The sequence below is a fragment of the Coffea arabica genome, chromosome 1e (assembly GCF_036785885.1).
Source record: "Coffea arabica cultivar ET-39 chromosome 1e, Coffea Arabica ET-39 HiFi, whole genome shotgun sequence".
In the NCBI taxonomy this organism is placed as follows: Eukaryota; Viridiplantae; Streptophyta; class Magnoliopsida; order Gentianales; family Rubiaceae; genus Coffea; species Coffea arabica.
In genome coordinates this window covers 4,421,154-4,436,722 of record NC_092311.1, presented here as the reverse complement: position 1 = coordinate 4,436,722, position 15,569 = coordinate 4,421,154, and the positions used below count along the sequence as shown (strand labels likewise).

Below are 15,569 nucleotides of genomic sequence, written 5' to 3'. Positions count from 1 at the left end.
ATACATCACATTATTTCAACAGCATGACCCCAGAAGAATTTCACAACATAGAAAATATAATGAAAGGATAGTAAGATCTAGACACTAAACCTTGTCGACCACCAAGATAGAAGACAACCAACTGGAAAGCACTTTATGAATTCCACCATTTTGAAATCCGAAAAAGAAGCTGTACATATCAATCAGCTGACTAAAAATTAGAATATTTTTTTGGCCATATGTCGACCTCATTTTTAGAAAAAAAAATTCATATTCCACCTAAGTTGAAATTCGTACAAATATTTAGAAAGTATGAAAACTAAGAAAAAGGGAGAGAAAATACTCTTATTCATATCTTTGGACTACACAATGTACAAATATATATATACACAAGTATAACCTAATTTAGATCCTAAAATCATGTTAGTCTAAATCAATCTATTACCTAATTAATATCTGATACTATAGTCAAAACAAATCAAATCTAATCTTTTCTAATATTTACAATAGCAAATCTTTCTATAATCACATATTTTCAACACTCCCCCTCAAGATGGAGTATAGATGTTAATCATGCTCATCTTGTCACAAATATAATCAATTCTTGGACCATTTAGAGATTTAGTGAAAATATCAACTAACTACTCTCCAGTTCTCACATGACTGGTTGAGATCAAGTTTTGCTGAATTTTTTCACGAACAAAGTGGCAATCAATTTCGATATGCTTTGCTCTCTCATAAAAAACTGAATTTGATGCTATATGAAGGGCAACTTGATTGTCACACCATAACTTCATTGGAAGTGAATTATTGATTTTCACCTCACACAATAATTAGTGTATCCATATAAGCTCACGAGTGGATTGTGCTATAGACCAGTATTCAGACTCTACACTAGAACGAGATATTGCATTTTGTTTCTTACTTTTCCACGATACCAAATTACCTCCAACGAAGACACAATATCCAATTGTAGATCTTCGATCAATTTTAGAACCTGCCCAATCCGCATTTGAGAAGCATTTAATATGAGAATGACCATGATTACCATATAGTATACCACGTCCCGGAGCTCCTTTAAGATAACATAAGATTTGCTCTAAAACTGCCCAATGGGTGATTTTTTGTGAGGACATAAATTGACTTACAATACTAACCGAATATGCAATGTCCAGACGAGTCACAGTAAGATAATTCAATTTTCCGACTAACCTCCGGTACATTTCAGGATCTGAGACTAACTCCCCACCATCTGCTGTAAGTTGCATGTTGGGAATTATTTGTGCACTACATAGCTTAACACCTAGCTTTCCTGTTGCTTTCAAAGGATCAAGAACATATTTCCTTTGGCATAAGAAGATACCTTATTTACATCTTGTAATCTCAATGTCTAAAAAGTATTTCAACATACCCAAATCTTTTGTTTGGAAGCGCGATTGAAGAAAATTTTTAAGGGCTATAATACCTGTATTATTACTACCAGTAATAACAATATCATCAACATAAACCACTAATAGGATAATACCAACTTCAGATTGTTGATAAAAGACAGAATGATCAGTATTACACTTCTTCATGCCAAACTCTTCAACCACCTCACTGAATCTCCCAAACCAAGCACGAGGACTCTGTTTTAAACCATATAATGACTTCCGGAGTCTACAAACCTTACCAAACTCCCCCTGAGCAACAAATTCAAGTGGTTGTTCCATATAAACTTCCTCTTGCAAATCCCCATAAAGGAATGCATTCTTAACATCTAACTAGTACAAGGGCCAATTATTAGTAGCAGCAAGGGAAATAAATAATCGAGCAGAGGTAAGTTTTGCTACTGGAGAAAACGTGTCTGAGTAATCCACCCCATATGTCTGAGCATACCCTTTTGCAGCAAGACGAGCTTTGAGGCGAGCAACAGAGCCATCATGATTGACTTTAACAGCAAACACCCATTTACAACCAATAGGTTTCTTACCTGTTGGTAGATGAACCAAGTCTCAGGTACCATTATTATCTAGAGCCATCATTTCTTCCTCCATAGCAGCCCGCCAATCAGGATGTTCCAAAGCCTTAGATAAGCGTTGAGGAAGAGATGTTGAATCTAAAGAAGCAGTAAAACAACGCAAGGAGAGAGACAAATCGTCATATGAAGCAAATGATGAAACTGGATAAGTGCACTGTCTTTTACCTTTCCTTAAAGCAATAGGCAAATCAAGACTGGAATCTAGAGACTGAGGAAGCGATGGATCAGGACTCGAATCTGTAGACAGAGAAGATGGTGGAGGATGTGAGTCTATGTGTTGAGGACAACGAGAATACACTTGAGTGATCGGTGGTCTGGTAGGAACAGTAGTTGTAACAGTGTAGACTAGAATATTATCTTCCTCCCCCTGACTACTATAGACATTAGACTCAAAAAAAATGGATGTGTCTCAAAAAATGTAACATCAGCAGAGACTAAATAACGATATAAACTTGGAGAATAACATCTATACCCTTTTTGAAGACGTGAATAACCCAAAAACACACACTTAAGAGATTTGAGATCTAATTTAGATACTTAAGAACGGGTATCACGAACAAAATAAATACACCCAAATATACGTGGCTCAATGTGGAATAAAGATTGGGTTGGAAACAAAATTGAATAAAGAATCTCACCAGCAAGCATAGAAGATGGCATGCAATTAATTAAAAAACAAGCTGTTGAAACAACATCTGCCCAAAATTGCTTAGGAACCTTCATATGAAATAGAAGGGCTCTAGCAACTTCTAATAAGTGCCTATTTTTCCTTTTAGCAATACCATTTTGTGGTGGTGTGTCAGGACATGAAGATTGGTGAAGGATTCCATTTTCTGACATATACGAATTAAAGGGTTTAAAAAAGTACTCTTTTGCATTATCACTTCGCAAAATGCGGACAGGCACATTGAATTGTGTTTTTATTTCAGTACAAAAGGAACAAAAGATACTAAATAAATCTGAACGACTTCTCATTAAATATAACCAAGTAACACGAGAGTAGTCATCAACAAAAGTGACAAAATACTTAAAACCAGATTTAGATACTATTGGACAAGGGCCCCAAATATCAAAGTGCACTAATTCAAAAGATGATGTAGCCCGTTTATTGACTCTAGACAAGTATGGCAAACGATGATGCTTGGCAAATTGGCATGACTCACAATTTAAATGGGATAAATTCTGAAAACTTGGACACAACTTCTTCAATGTGGGTAAAATGGATGACCCAAACGACAGTGAATTTCAAGAGGAGTCAAGGTAGAGGAACATGCAACAGGTTTCTGCACTTTCGATGAATGGGTTTCAAGTGTATACAGGCCGCCAGACTCACGTCCTTTACCAATAATCTTCCCCGTCATAAGATCCTGAAAAACACAATATTCAGAAAAGAATGAGACAGAGCACTTGAGAGCTTTTGTAATTTTACTGACTGAGAGTAGATTAAAAGAAAAATTAGGTAAGCATAAGACTGAATATAAGGAGATAGATGACATAGGAATTGCTACACCAGAACCCACAACTGAAGCACATGACCCATCAGCCAAAGTAACATTCGGATGGCCTTTGTTAGGATTAAAAGAGGAGAGGATACCTTTATTATCGGTCATATGATCTGTTGTACCGGAATCGATGACCCATTTGTTAGAAGATGACACAAGGCATGTAGTAGGTTTACCTGAGTAATCAATAGAAGGAGGATTGGTACTAGAAGATGGGTTAGCAGATTTTTGTGAGACCTGGAACTCGGTAAAGCGGGCAAACTCATCAGCAGAGATGAGTATGAATTTATCAGAAGGCACATAATTGTTTTCCTGGGTTGCGAAATTTGCAAACGGGGGTTGCTGTTGAGGTCTACCATGAAGGTCCCAACACGTACGTATGGTATGGCATGGTTTCTTACAGTGATAACAAACTCGTTGATTTGAGTTGTATTGTCCATGACCAACAACCCCACCAGTCCCATTTTTGCCACTGTTTCTACCATTATTTCCTCGACCAACTCCACTTCGACTCACGAGAGCACCAGTAACATTGGAAGTAGACAAAGATCCCTCGATTCTCAACACTCGTGTGAAAGTGTCATGGAAGGAAACAATCTCTGAGCTAGAGAGAATTTGTGTTCGAGCAGCATCAAACTCAACTGGTAATCCTGCAAGAAAACTCATTACAGCCATTTGTTCCCGTTGAGACTGTTGAGTTTTTACATCAGTCCTAAAAGGAAGGAGAGAATTCAATTCCTCATACACACGTTTAAAATCCATAAAATATTCTGTAAGGGATCTCTGCTGTTTTTCTGGACGGTAAAATTCCTTGCAAATATCATATATATGATTTAAATTACCCTTACCAGAATACAAAAATGCCAAATAATCCATAAGATCTTTAACAAACTCACAATGATTGATGAGACTGACTATCTCATTATCAATAGAATTTCGGATCTGCAAAAATAATTTTGCATCTTCCCTTAGCCAAACCTTCTTTTCTTCCCCATCAACGGGTGGGTCATCAGTGAGATGATCATCTCTATCAATGCTGCGCAGATATATCCAAATAGTTTTACTCCAATCCAAAAAAATTTTCCACCCAGTTTGTGTTCAGTAATCTTTGATGTTGTAGGAATAACATCAGAAATTACTGTTCTCATCTCTCTACTACTACCTTTCATATCTGTCATTATAATTCACACAAGAAAAAACTAAAAGTGACTCAATAGGGTCACGTCAAAAAACAAACTAATAACAGAGTCTAAAACTCTGATACCATGAAAACTAAGAAAAAGGGAGAGAAAATACTCTTTTTCATATCTTTGGACTACACAATGTACAAATATATATATACACAAGTGTAACCTAATTTAGATACTAAAATCATGCTAGCCTAAATCAATTTATTACCTAATTAATATCTGATACTATAATCAAAACAAATCAAATCTAATCTTTCCTAATATTTACAATAGCAAATCTTTCTATAATCACATATTTTCAACAAAGTATAAGTCCGGATTTGAAATCCGCACTACAGGTCTATATAAGCATCAGTCTCAAACCAATGTTGAGTACGATGCGATCATATCTAGTAAGTAACAGAGCATCCAAAAAAAAAAAATCTTTCATACTTCAAATTTTTCATACTTATCAATTCTTAGCATAAAGAGGAAAGGGAAACAGAGAGTAGAAATTAGTGCAACCAACCCTAAATTTAATTCAAATAACCGAAAATTTTGAGAGAGATACCCTGTTTTTGAGTCTTAAAAGTCCAAAAAACAGTGTAGTATCCATTTAAGCCGTTCAGCCAAAAGGGCGTCAAGGCGTTAGGGGAAAATCTGGTGCGGCAAACCTCCAAGAACAAGATTCTAACTCTTATAGCATCAGAAGGAAACTTTGGATTAAAAGCAAGGAAGGTATAATTCCTTTAACCTCTCTCAAGTACCAAATACTCATAAAAATATAGTTCTGATATAATTGATTGCATATTTGGGAGGCTGACATTTGCATACATCTACATGAATTTTGAACCACCATTTCAATTCACAACCACTCCAGAAAACGCATATAGACTAGCATTAGCAACCCTTAGACAACCAGATACATATTATTATTTTGATAAAATTTTAGAAGATTTAGAAACACCAGATCAGTGTTTGGCATACATAGACATAGAAAAATCTAGATTATCAAAAGTAGCACACCACCATCCCACATCATTCCTTAGAAATATTAGACAAGCTAAGATAGACTTAATATACCATAGATATTCAGAATTAAGAACTAAGGAAATTCTAGACTCTGATAGAAAAATAAGATTAAAGATTAAAAAGAAAAACATAAACTATTCTCTTGGTATATCTGATTAAACAAAGCATACTAGGATATCTAGTAAACAAGTCTTTAACCGGGGCCTTATAGCCCGGCCATTCTGGAGAAAAAAAACAGTGGCTTCCCTACCTAATAGAAAAAAACTACCCGAACTGTCTTTCCTACCTGAGAAGTTATAACCCATAAAACGGTGTAAATAACGAAAAACGGAGTTCTTAAGGAAATAGGCTAAGATTGAGTGTCAATCGACAATTCTTTCCAGTAGCCAGTGTTATGGGAAAAAAAGGGCTCAGTGTACTCGCAGGCACTCGTCATATATTCATCAGTTTGGGAATAGGGGATGTCAATGAAATCAAGAGCTAAATTGAATTCAGTGATGGACTGTTTGAATTCCCTACCTATCAATCTAAACCGAATCACCTCAAGAATCGTAGCAGAGAATTCATCAGGTACATTGAACTCGAAAGTGGTATAGAATTTTCATGTTAACTCAGTGAAAGCAGGTAAAACAATGGAAGCATAATTTGTCCAACCAATGGCGGTTATCCTCCTAAGGACCTCATCCCTAATGTTTAAAAGGTCGAGTGTGGGGCCATGGATGAATTTACAAGGAATAATTTTCCTTGTACACGCAGCGGCATACCGTTCCTTATCGGCTGCCCTGGTGAAGGTCAAATGTCCGCCAAAGTGGGGCGGAGAAGAGAGGTGAACCTCCCTGTTCCTCCCAAGGCGGGTCCGGGGACCGCCCGAAGCAGTTGCTTGGGAAGATCCACTCAAAGGGATAGTAGGTTGTGGGGACGAAGTGGATTGTTTGTTTTAGCCATTGACACCAGTAAACAGGACAAGAACAAGGTACAAACACTCAAAATAAGTCAACCAGCACCTCAATTAAATAAGGGGTCCCCGATCACAACTTCAAATACAGACAACTAACGAAACAGACAACCAGACAAACAAAACAATTAACGATGACTACCTACACACAGCAAACACACAAATATGAATTAAACAGACCAACACAGCAAAACTCTCCAAACACAAACGATTTTGATATAAAATTAAGTAGACAGTCAGGAGTAGCAAAATACGAATTCACAGTATCCCAAATAGGCACCAATTATCTGTCCTCAGCTAAAAATTAAATGTCTGTCCTCAGCTAAAAGAAAGATAAAATGAGGGAAAGAGATAACCGGAGTTTGGGAGCAGGCAGGGGCGCGGTGGAGATGGCAGTGGAGGTGGCGAAGCGCGTGGTTGAAGTCACGGTCCCAGGAAAATCTCAAGAAGCTGCTCCCTACTTTTGTAAAAGTTGTATAGTGAAAAAAATAAATAAATTGTGAAGGTTAATCAGCCAAGAACTCGTGAAAAAGAGATGACCTTAAGAAGATCATACTTAACCTGTAGAATATTCAACACTTGATGGTGCATAAATACCGGAGTCAGTGTTGTCCAATTTTGTTGTTCAAGTAGAGTACTTCCATCTGGTTGTCCATTACATGAGATAAATGATGTACTGAAGCTTATCTGACAAGATATTTATAAGGGCTCGTATACATGTCATAAGTTCCATTAAGCAAATGTTTCGTCATATGAGGACTATTGTAAGGCTTAATGGTATGTACACGTGCAACTTACTGATCATATCTTATAAGGTTCCATCTTGTGCACCTTGTCATGGAACCCAAGAGCATTTCTAGAGTGACAACAAGAAAACAAAATGAGAAATTCTGTCTCTAGTTTCCTTGAGAAGATTCAACAAAGACAACTGAAGGAGTAGCCTTTACTTCATCCAAGAAAGGGAAGTTAATAGGCAAGGATGCAAACTTTTCAACAGCGATGTTCATCCATATATAATTTGGGAGGACACATGGTGAACTACTCATGGTTGCTGCTCTGCCAATGATTTTCATCCTTATAAGAATAACAGGGAAAATTATAAAAAATTTGAACATTAAAAGAAATTTCAGTACCTGTGAATACAAATGGTAAAATAGGTAAGCACCTTTCTTCTGTTGACCTGATTGTGCTCAAATCATCTGTTTGGATATTGGTTTTAATGGAAAAGAGTTTAGCATATGGTACTTTAGTAAAGGCCAGTATTCAGATTCTTATAACAATTACTCACAAAAGACAAAATGTTTTAAGTTTACCAACTAGATTTTAACGAAAAAAGTGTAATTCTTTCAACAAGCCGAAAGAGAATTTGGAAATGTAGCAACAGCTAAAGAGTGAAGCATGGGAAGCAGATAGATTTACCGTCTTTTGGTACCTTATAACATACTGCTGTGGATAACCCACGATTAAACCCCAAGTGTTGTTGGTAATGCCAATTTTCTAATGATGCCCATGTATAAATTTTTTTATTATAGGCTCGAATATACTGAAGAAAGTAGAGATTGCAAAGATTCATTATTGAGTTGCCTAAAAATACATAGACAGAGAAAGATGCACCAAAATTTTGAATGGGTATACATTCTTTGAACTGGCATCATCCTATACCACTTAATTGACCTCAAATGATCACAAATCCAGCTTTCTTCAATCTTTCTACATTTCAAGTTGATCAATTTTTATTGCAGCAAGCAAAGTGAAAAACAGGAGCAGAATTTGCGTTTTGCCAATATATAAAGCACAAACAAATGATCAGATTGCACCACGAAGGCCAGAATAAAATTGAAGCCCTCTTCCAACTTGCTCTGAACTTACCCTTCAAGATATTTTAAAAAAAAAATGTTTTTATATAGACTTGGTAACATAAATGCTGTTCCAGCATTTTCCCCTTCCCAACTTTGAGGAAAATATCCCCATCCTAACTCCATTTCAGTATTGAACAGCCCATTTGATGCTGAATGTAAAACATCAAAAGCTATAACAGGAAAGAAACCGCTATATATGATCTGACCAACACGTGACTTGGAAAACTTTAGCTGATTTCCAATCCACAAAACACAAACCTTTCCACAAAAAAACTAGACAAAATTTACCCAATTCATGCACAGAGACAAAAGAATCAACAGAATTCAAGTAATTTAAACACTTATATGTCAGCAAAGGAAAGGAGCAAACAGAATTTGATTCTTTTATACCAATTACGATGTAAATCAGTAAAAAAAAATGCACAAAGATGCAAACTTTACCTAAAATTGATGCGAGCAGAGACTGCTGGAAGTCTTTTATCCCTACAAGATGGAATCTCTCGGAACATAGAAACAGGCAACTTCTCAGACAAAAATCCCCACTTTAAATTCAATCCCTTTTGAGCTTTCATCAACTTGGATGGCAGTAATAGGAAGCGACGGGAAGTGCTTCTTCACCTAAATTCCAAGAACAGTAGAAACCTGCCCTTTTACCCAATCTTCCAGTTATAATTCTGTCATAGTAAACCAAGTTAGTGAACTGAACACAGCAATGGTAAATGAGTTCAATAGTGACGGTGTTGTCTTCCAAATCAAGAGAATAGGGCTCGACATTTTCTGGGATGAGACCCTTTGGGAGGTTGTAGCTTGGGAGGAAGTCATGGACATCCAGGGCTGAGGTCTTGAGGGCGGTTGGGAAGAAGAAGAAGACTGAAGAGCGGTAGAAATTGCAGTTGTGAAGAAAATGAAAAAAAGTACAACCTTACTACCAGGCTAGTTTGAGTGTGCTCAATGAAAAAAGGATTAGTCCTCTCTGTGAGTGTTTCGTCCCACATGAAGCTTAGTATGAGTGAGTAGCAAGATTTAAGGTCCTCAGGCATGCCTTCCAATCTGCAATTGCCTGGGTAAATCTTGTGGGTCGCACCTTAGGTTGAGTAAGACACTCTTTGGTGTGCGTTGAGTGTTAGTTAGATTATCTCCTGTATTGTGATTGTTGGAAAAAAACTATGACTTTATTGCGAGGCTAGTTTGAGTGTGCTCAATGAAAAAATGATTAGTCCTCCTTGTGAGTGTTTCGTCCCACATCGAAGCTTAGTACGAGTGAGTAGCAAGATAGCAAGATTTACTTATTTATAGTGAAAATTCTGAGATTATTATCTTTTTTGGAAAACTTTTTTCTTTTAGGGAATATCCCTTGAAACTACTTTTATGTTTTTTGTTTTAATCGCTCAAAAAAAGCGCTTCTGACACAAGTATTTTTAACAAAAATATTTTTAAATTACCAACAATTGGACTCTTTAAATTATGAAAAATTAGTTATCAAACATTTTAGAAATACTTTCAGTGTTTAAAAGCGCTTTTTTTTATAAATGCACCGTAACCCTAAATGGGGTACATGACATTTCAAAAATTATTACAAGATTACTTCTGTTTAAAAAAAAAAAAAGACTCCTATAAGCTCTAAAAAGGTCCAATCGAAAAGGAAATTGGTTTCTTTTATAATTTTTTTTCCTTTTGGGTAGAAGAACGATTTAGTATTTTTCTCCATTTGATCATTCTATACATCTTTTTTTCTTTTTTGGAATAAAAATTTAGGAGGAGTAATTATCTCATTCTAAGCATAAGATGGATTCCAGTTATGATTATAGAGTACATTTCATGGTAGAAATTTAGTTGAAATTGTATAGATGGAATTGATGGATAATGAAGTGTCAACATTTGTTCTACTTTTAAATGTTGTTTTGATAAATGTATATCTTTATTTTGTTAATATATACATTGTCCCCTATAATCGTGTCTGCAAATTTTAAACACAAATACAATGTGTTTTATCCATACAACACATCAAACAGCGTACCCAGATTGATAGGGACCTTAAAATTCATAATACTACAACCTGCATTATCAATTATTTCCAACAATCACAGGGAAAGGAAGCTTCATATTTTGTTTCCTTCTGCTGCATAGGAGGTTAAGCTTCCTCCAAGTTGGATATGCATCAGCCAAATTGACCTATGCAGCTATTTCAACCCTAAGAGAAGAAAATGCAAATATTTTAGCTTCCATTGTTCAATCTTTGTTTTTTCATTCCTCCATTTGTTGTGAAAGGGATCACGGCTCAGATGCTCAATCAGAAGGGAGATACTGGTAAATTACTCCAGATAAGCTTAAATGCCAATGAGATCCACTCAGATGATTCCTTATTCTTCTTGTTGTTGGGCATCCCCAACTGATCACATCTGCAGCAAGTCTCAGAGCTAGCCATGAAGGAATTGCCTTCAAGGCAAAAGAACTAGAAGGGTCACCAAATTCCAGAAATTCAGATGCACTCATCAAAAGCATTAAGGCCATTGCATGAAACTTAATCCCATAGCTGTGTAAGTATAATCTTCAGCTTTGAAATTACCTGTTAGTGCTCATCATCTCACTAAAGCCAATGCATCAAATAACATTTCATTACGAGTTTTAGTAAGAACAAGCATTTAGACTAGAACATAACAATACCATTAGCTCCACAAGTATCTATAGATAGTTTTTTGGAACACTTCTGGTTGATGAGCCTTACAGGGAACTCATCTTAGGTACACTTAAGACTTTATTTTTCCCTTGCGAGTTCACCAAGAACGTCAGCTAGGAAATACGCTTACATATATATATCTACAATTAGGTTCTTAATATTCTAACCAGATAGTACATCTTCCACCACGGCCAATAGTGGAAATCCTGATGGGCTTAAGACTGTAAAAAGGATATGCCTACAGGGTACCTCCAGCGGCTGCTCAGTATCTTCAACCATCTACTCAGTTATGAGCAGCTGGACATCATCTACAGGAGTTGGCAGCTATGACACGAGAAACAGAAAATGAAACCATATTAGTATCTGTTAGATTGAGCACAGAACTAGCTGCTTACAAACACTGACACTATCAAGAAAGAGAGAGAGAGAGCATCTTACCTGAATGTGAAAAAGAAATTTATGGCAAGTGTGAAGGTGTATCAAAAAACATACATATATAAGAGTAGCGCTTAATACAAAGAGAGCCTCAAAGTAGCAGTATTATAGTCTAGGAAGGCGAAATGATGATTTACAGATTTTATGATGAGAATTATGCTGACTAACTAAAGAACATATTTCTGCTTTAAAACACAATAATTCAAGGAAGTTTCACCTAAAGTAAGAAATGATTTCCTTAGCAAGGGTGCCTCTTTTTCTGTTGCATTGACTGATAATCTTTAGTTTAAAAAACAAAACATTAAACATCAAGTAAGAACCAATAACCCAGAGCCAAGGTTTAGTAGGCAAAACAATTACAATCTGAAAGCTAAAGTATGAGTGTCCAAAATCAACACAGTCGAATCAAGTCAGATCTTCACAGTTTTTGAATTCATAGCTGCAGATGGAAGAAGCCTTTCGGAAAGAAACAATTGAAAATTAACCAGCCATAATTGATAAGTGAGAGAGAATCGAATGTCCATGATGATTTGCTATTTCTTCAAAAATATGTAAAAGGGAAATAACAAAGGCAAAAGACTTATCCCAGTGTTCATCTAGATCATGAAGTATATTCTGTCAAAAGGGTAAACCTTCTAGACTAGTCAGAGTCATACTTCAACAAAGATATTGGATAAGAGGCAACAACGGAGAGATTACATAAACAACGTAGAAAGATTACAGCGAGATAAAATATGATGCCACCACATACTTAGAAGACAAGCTTAAAATAGTAGGTTTTCCATGCAAAAACATGCTTTATAATATAATAATCCACATTAACAAGAGCTAGTCGAATGTGAAGAAGCTAAGAGAACCTTGGTCTCGGGTGAACATTTTAAGTGACAGCATAAGCAACATGTCCGAAAGCTTCAGCTGAGTCACCTAAACCTAGCCTGCCAGTACTACCGTCAGTAACCTCTAATCAGTATGCGACTTGGTGCCATACAAGTTGCAGCCTAACCGAATTTTTAAGAGACAACCATTTTCAAACCATCTCAATCAATCCTAGCCTAGAATGTCTGCTATACTTCTTATGAAAATGAGAAAGGAAAAAGAGTCTGTCATATGTTGGTCAACAGCTCTATGCGGTTACTGATTCTTCCATCCAGTCACTTTCAGAAAACTTGAGAGCGACATTTCATGGTTGTCTTGGTACAAGCAACACTGAGACTTTAAGTCCAACTAATTCTAATTAATGGAGCATTTTTTAAAATGTTTTCCAAGAGGGGAGGGATGGATTTAAGAAGCAAGGAGGGAGAAGGGGGATTTGAATCCAAAACCTCTGATTCCTAGGGCCTCAACCTTAGCCACTACACCAAGGCCACCTCGGCTAATTAATGAAGCATTTATTTGTACCATCTGTGAACGTTTTACAAATTTTGCAGCAATCCACCATTGTAGATAGAGCCATTTCTCGAGATGTACTATAATTTCAAAAAAGATGATTATACAAATATTTTTCAAAATTTAGCCTTATTGGTATTATTTCCTTACCCCAAGATAGGACCCTAAATTTTAAAGTATACTGAGAGGGCAGTCCTAGTAGAAATAATTTGGGTTTCAATTACAAGGTCAGTGGATAGAGAAAATGGCAAGCAATCTTAAGAGCTCAATTTGGCTAGCTATCTAACTCAACAGATTATTGCGAGCACAAAGCCCATAAAAATGTATCTTTGTTGACTTCATCTGTCAGAAATACCAGATAGGATGTACCTGCACAGAGAAAATGCCCTCAGTCGAATTCTATTTGTTTAAGGCACAATGCCCCTTTCTCAACCGATATCTGTATCATATCAGTCCAAAGGATTAATTGCGTTACCAAAAAGAGGAAAGAACTCCACACAAGTAAACTGATCAGCATAGCTACTCCAGTGAGGGATTATCTCTGTAAAAGCTGCTCAAATCCAAGAACTAGAACATTTTAGTCGCCATCCTAAAATAGGCTCAACATTTACTCTTCTCATATTCCATAGATATTGTTTTCGCAACAGTTTGTGTCCTAGATAGTGTCTGTCAAGTATAAGCCCATATTTGTTGACTCAAGAGTTATCTGCCGTGTCATACAAAAAACACACCATGATAATTGCTTCATTTTGTTCTTTCTATAAGTGACCACATTAAGACAAACAGAATTTGGTCCTAATTTGCTTGTCCTATTCAGTTATTTGCTTGCCACACTTGATTGTAAAATGCAGTAAAGATGAAAACTCCCTTCCTCTAGTGATGCTACTTTCATGTCGGATAAAAGGCCAACTGCCGAAAAGGGGAATTAACTCCACACAAGTAAACTCATTACTTGCATTACGTAGCAAAATCTCTTTGAATCTGCTTCAACTTCAACAACTCACGAAACAAATTCGATTATATCTACGGAGAGGTCAAATATATCTTTGCTGACTACCACTAGCTTAAATGTTGTATACAGCCTAGATCTACATTCATCACATATTTATTTTCACTGTGAGATGTGCTTAATTGCAGAAGACCGGCCGAAACATGGGAAACCAGGATTAACCTATCAGTAAGGACAGACTAGCTAAAAATCTCTCCATCAAGCCAGTCAGAAGCTAGAACAGGGGGAAGAAAATTATTACATCTCACCCACATACAACAAATGTGCGCCAAATCCAACAGAAGAATCTGACTAGCATCACTTGTGACACTTCACATCTACATACTCCAAATATACATGAAAAAACGCCTGCTCCCCCAATTACCTTACAGCCTTCCCTCTGGTGATCTAGTCCTTCAAGGCTCATAAAATTTTAACGCCGCCAGAGGAAAAATTACATTATTTCAGTTTCAAATTGAAGCAAAATAGTCATACAATAGACACGTCCAAATTTGACCGAATCATCATCAATGAAAGCCCATAATCTATAGCCAACTAGCAAAGAAAACCAGAAACAAACTTCTACAATCCTCAAACAGCATGGTCTATGCCTATAAAATCAAGAATATCATCAACAACAGAAAATATAGTGAAGTTCAGATTAAATCACTAAAAAGATAAAAACTCTATGCATATCCATTAAAAAATTCAAAACTTTTATGCAGCTGTATCACAATATTGAGAGTAGAACACATTCAGTCAATATCACCAATACCTAGAAAAGTCAATAAATTTAAGCTGACCCCAAGAAAGAACGATACCTGAAAAACATTCCTCAAGGACTGTCCACACAAAGCCGTCTCGTCTCTGCAAGAATGAACAGTTTCAAACTGATCCACATCAAGTTTCTTGTTTATAAACCCAACAGTAAAATAGATATTATCAGAAGGAGGCAAATCAACTTTGATCTCATCAACATCAAACCAAAACAGAAATCTTCTAACTTGAACGCCTTTTAACTCAGTTATGGCCCCAATACTGAGCTTCCCAGTAATTTTCTTTTCATAATAAATCAGATAATCAAACTGAACATAACAGGGCTTTTCCAGATGCACTTCAAAAGCCCCATCTTCAGAAAGACTGTAGGATGTTACTGAGTCTGGTAAAAGCCCAACTGGAAGACCATACTTTTGGAGGATTTCATAAACTGTGGGTTCTGACGCCTCTCCAGAAACTGAGAAAATTGCTGATGAAAACAACAGGATTAGCAGTGTTAATGGGAGGTTACAAAGCTCAGATTTTGGAATCAAACCCATGATTTTTTTTTTTCTTTCTTGGGTTCTTGTTTTTCTGGCTTTGTTCTAATTCTTCAAGATGATGGTACAGGGGAGTATTTTGGCAGGTTATAGATCTCCAGTAGAAACTTTTGCCTTTTGACTTCGTAGGTCCTGTAGAAGCGCTGTTTGTGGGGAAAAGTTTGGGACATGGAAATTTTTTTCCAATATCCGATGTACTTGGACCATGATTTGTCTTTTTTTTTTTTTGTCAAAAGGACCATGATTTATCC

The 15,569-nt window shown here is 36.4% G+C and overlaps 2 protein-coding genes across 14 annotated transcripts; both read right to left on the bottom strand.

The window, feature by feature from the left end:
* Nucleotides 1–1,478: 1,478 nt before the first annotated feature.
* On the bottom strand, nt 1,479–9,769 carry LOC113698197 (uncharacterized). 13 transcript variants are annotated; one of them, XR_011815640.1, is made up of 10 exons: nt 8,958–9,578; nt 7,823–7,856; nt 7,605–7,731; nt 7,456–7,513; nt 7,219–7,344; nt 4,398–7,114; nt 3,594–4,213; nt 3,163–3,366; nt 2,165–2,236; nt 1,797–2,077 (listed from the first exon to the last, which is right to left on the bottom strand). XR_011815640.1 is itself a non-coding variant. In XM_072051972.1 (8 exons), exons 7-8 carry the CDS (start codon nt 4,174–4,176, stop codon nt 3,338–3,340), a joined length of 612 nt encoding a protein of 203 aa, XP_071908073.1. In that variant the 5' UTR covers nt 4,177–4,213; nt 4,398–7,114; nt 7,219–7,344; nt 7,456–7,513; nt 7,605–7,708; nt 7,791–7,856; nt 8,958–9,659; the 3' UTR covers nt 2,947–3,337. The 13 variants fall into 13 exon arrangements, 11 of the variants coding, with proteins under 11 accessions (XP_071908073.1, XP_071908095.1, XP_071908069.1 ...); XR_003450136.2 differs by having other exon boundaries at nt 1,479–2,077; nt 3,163–7,114; nt 7,605–7,713; nt 7,791–7,856; XM_072051972.1 differs by lacking the exons at nt 1,797–2,077; nt 2,165–2,236 and having other exon boundaries at nt 2,947–3,366; nt 7,605–7,708; nt 7,791–7,856; nt 8,958–9,659.
* Nucleotides 9,770–11,157: 1,388 nt separating this feature from the next.
* LOC113698187 (uncharacterized) lies at nt 11,158–15,533 on the bottom strand. Its single transcript, XM_027217907.2, has 2 exons — nt 14,824–15,533; nt 11,158–11,517 (listed from the first exon to the last, which is right to left on the bottom strand). Exons 1-2 carry the CDS (start codon nt 15,316–15,318, stop codon nt 11,473–11,475), a joined length of 540 nt encoding a protein of 179 aa, XP_027073708.1. The 5' UTR covers nt 15,319–15,533; the 3' UTR covers nt 11,158–11,472.
* Nucleotides 15,534–15,569: the final 36 nt, after the last annotated feature.

What these genes read in the sequence shown, in the direction of transcription:
- LOC113698187 (XM_027217907.2), bottom strand. Translation starts at nt 15,318, where the DNA reads ATGGGTTTGATTCCAAAATCTGAGCTTTGTAACCTCCCATTAACACTG. An exon ending in CCTTGAGGAATGTTTTTCAG is followed by an intron (nt 11,518 to 14,823) that starts GTATCGTTCTTT and finishes CTCGTGTCATAG; the next exon opens with CTGCCAACTCCTGTAGATGA.
- LOC113698197 (XM_072051943.1), bottom strand. Translation starts at nt 4,176, where the DNA reads ATGGCTGTAATGAGTTTTCTTGCAGGATTACCAGTTGAGTTTGATGCT.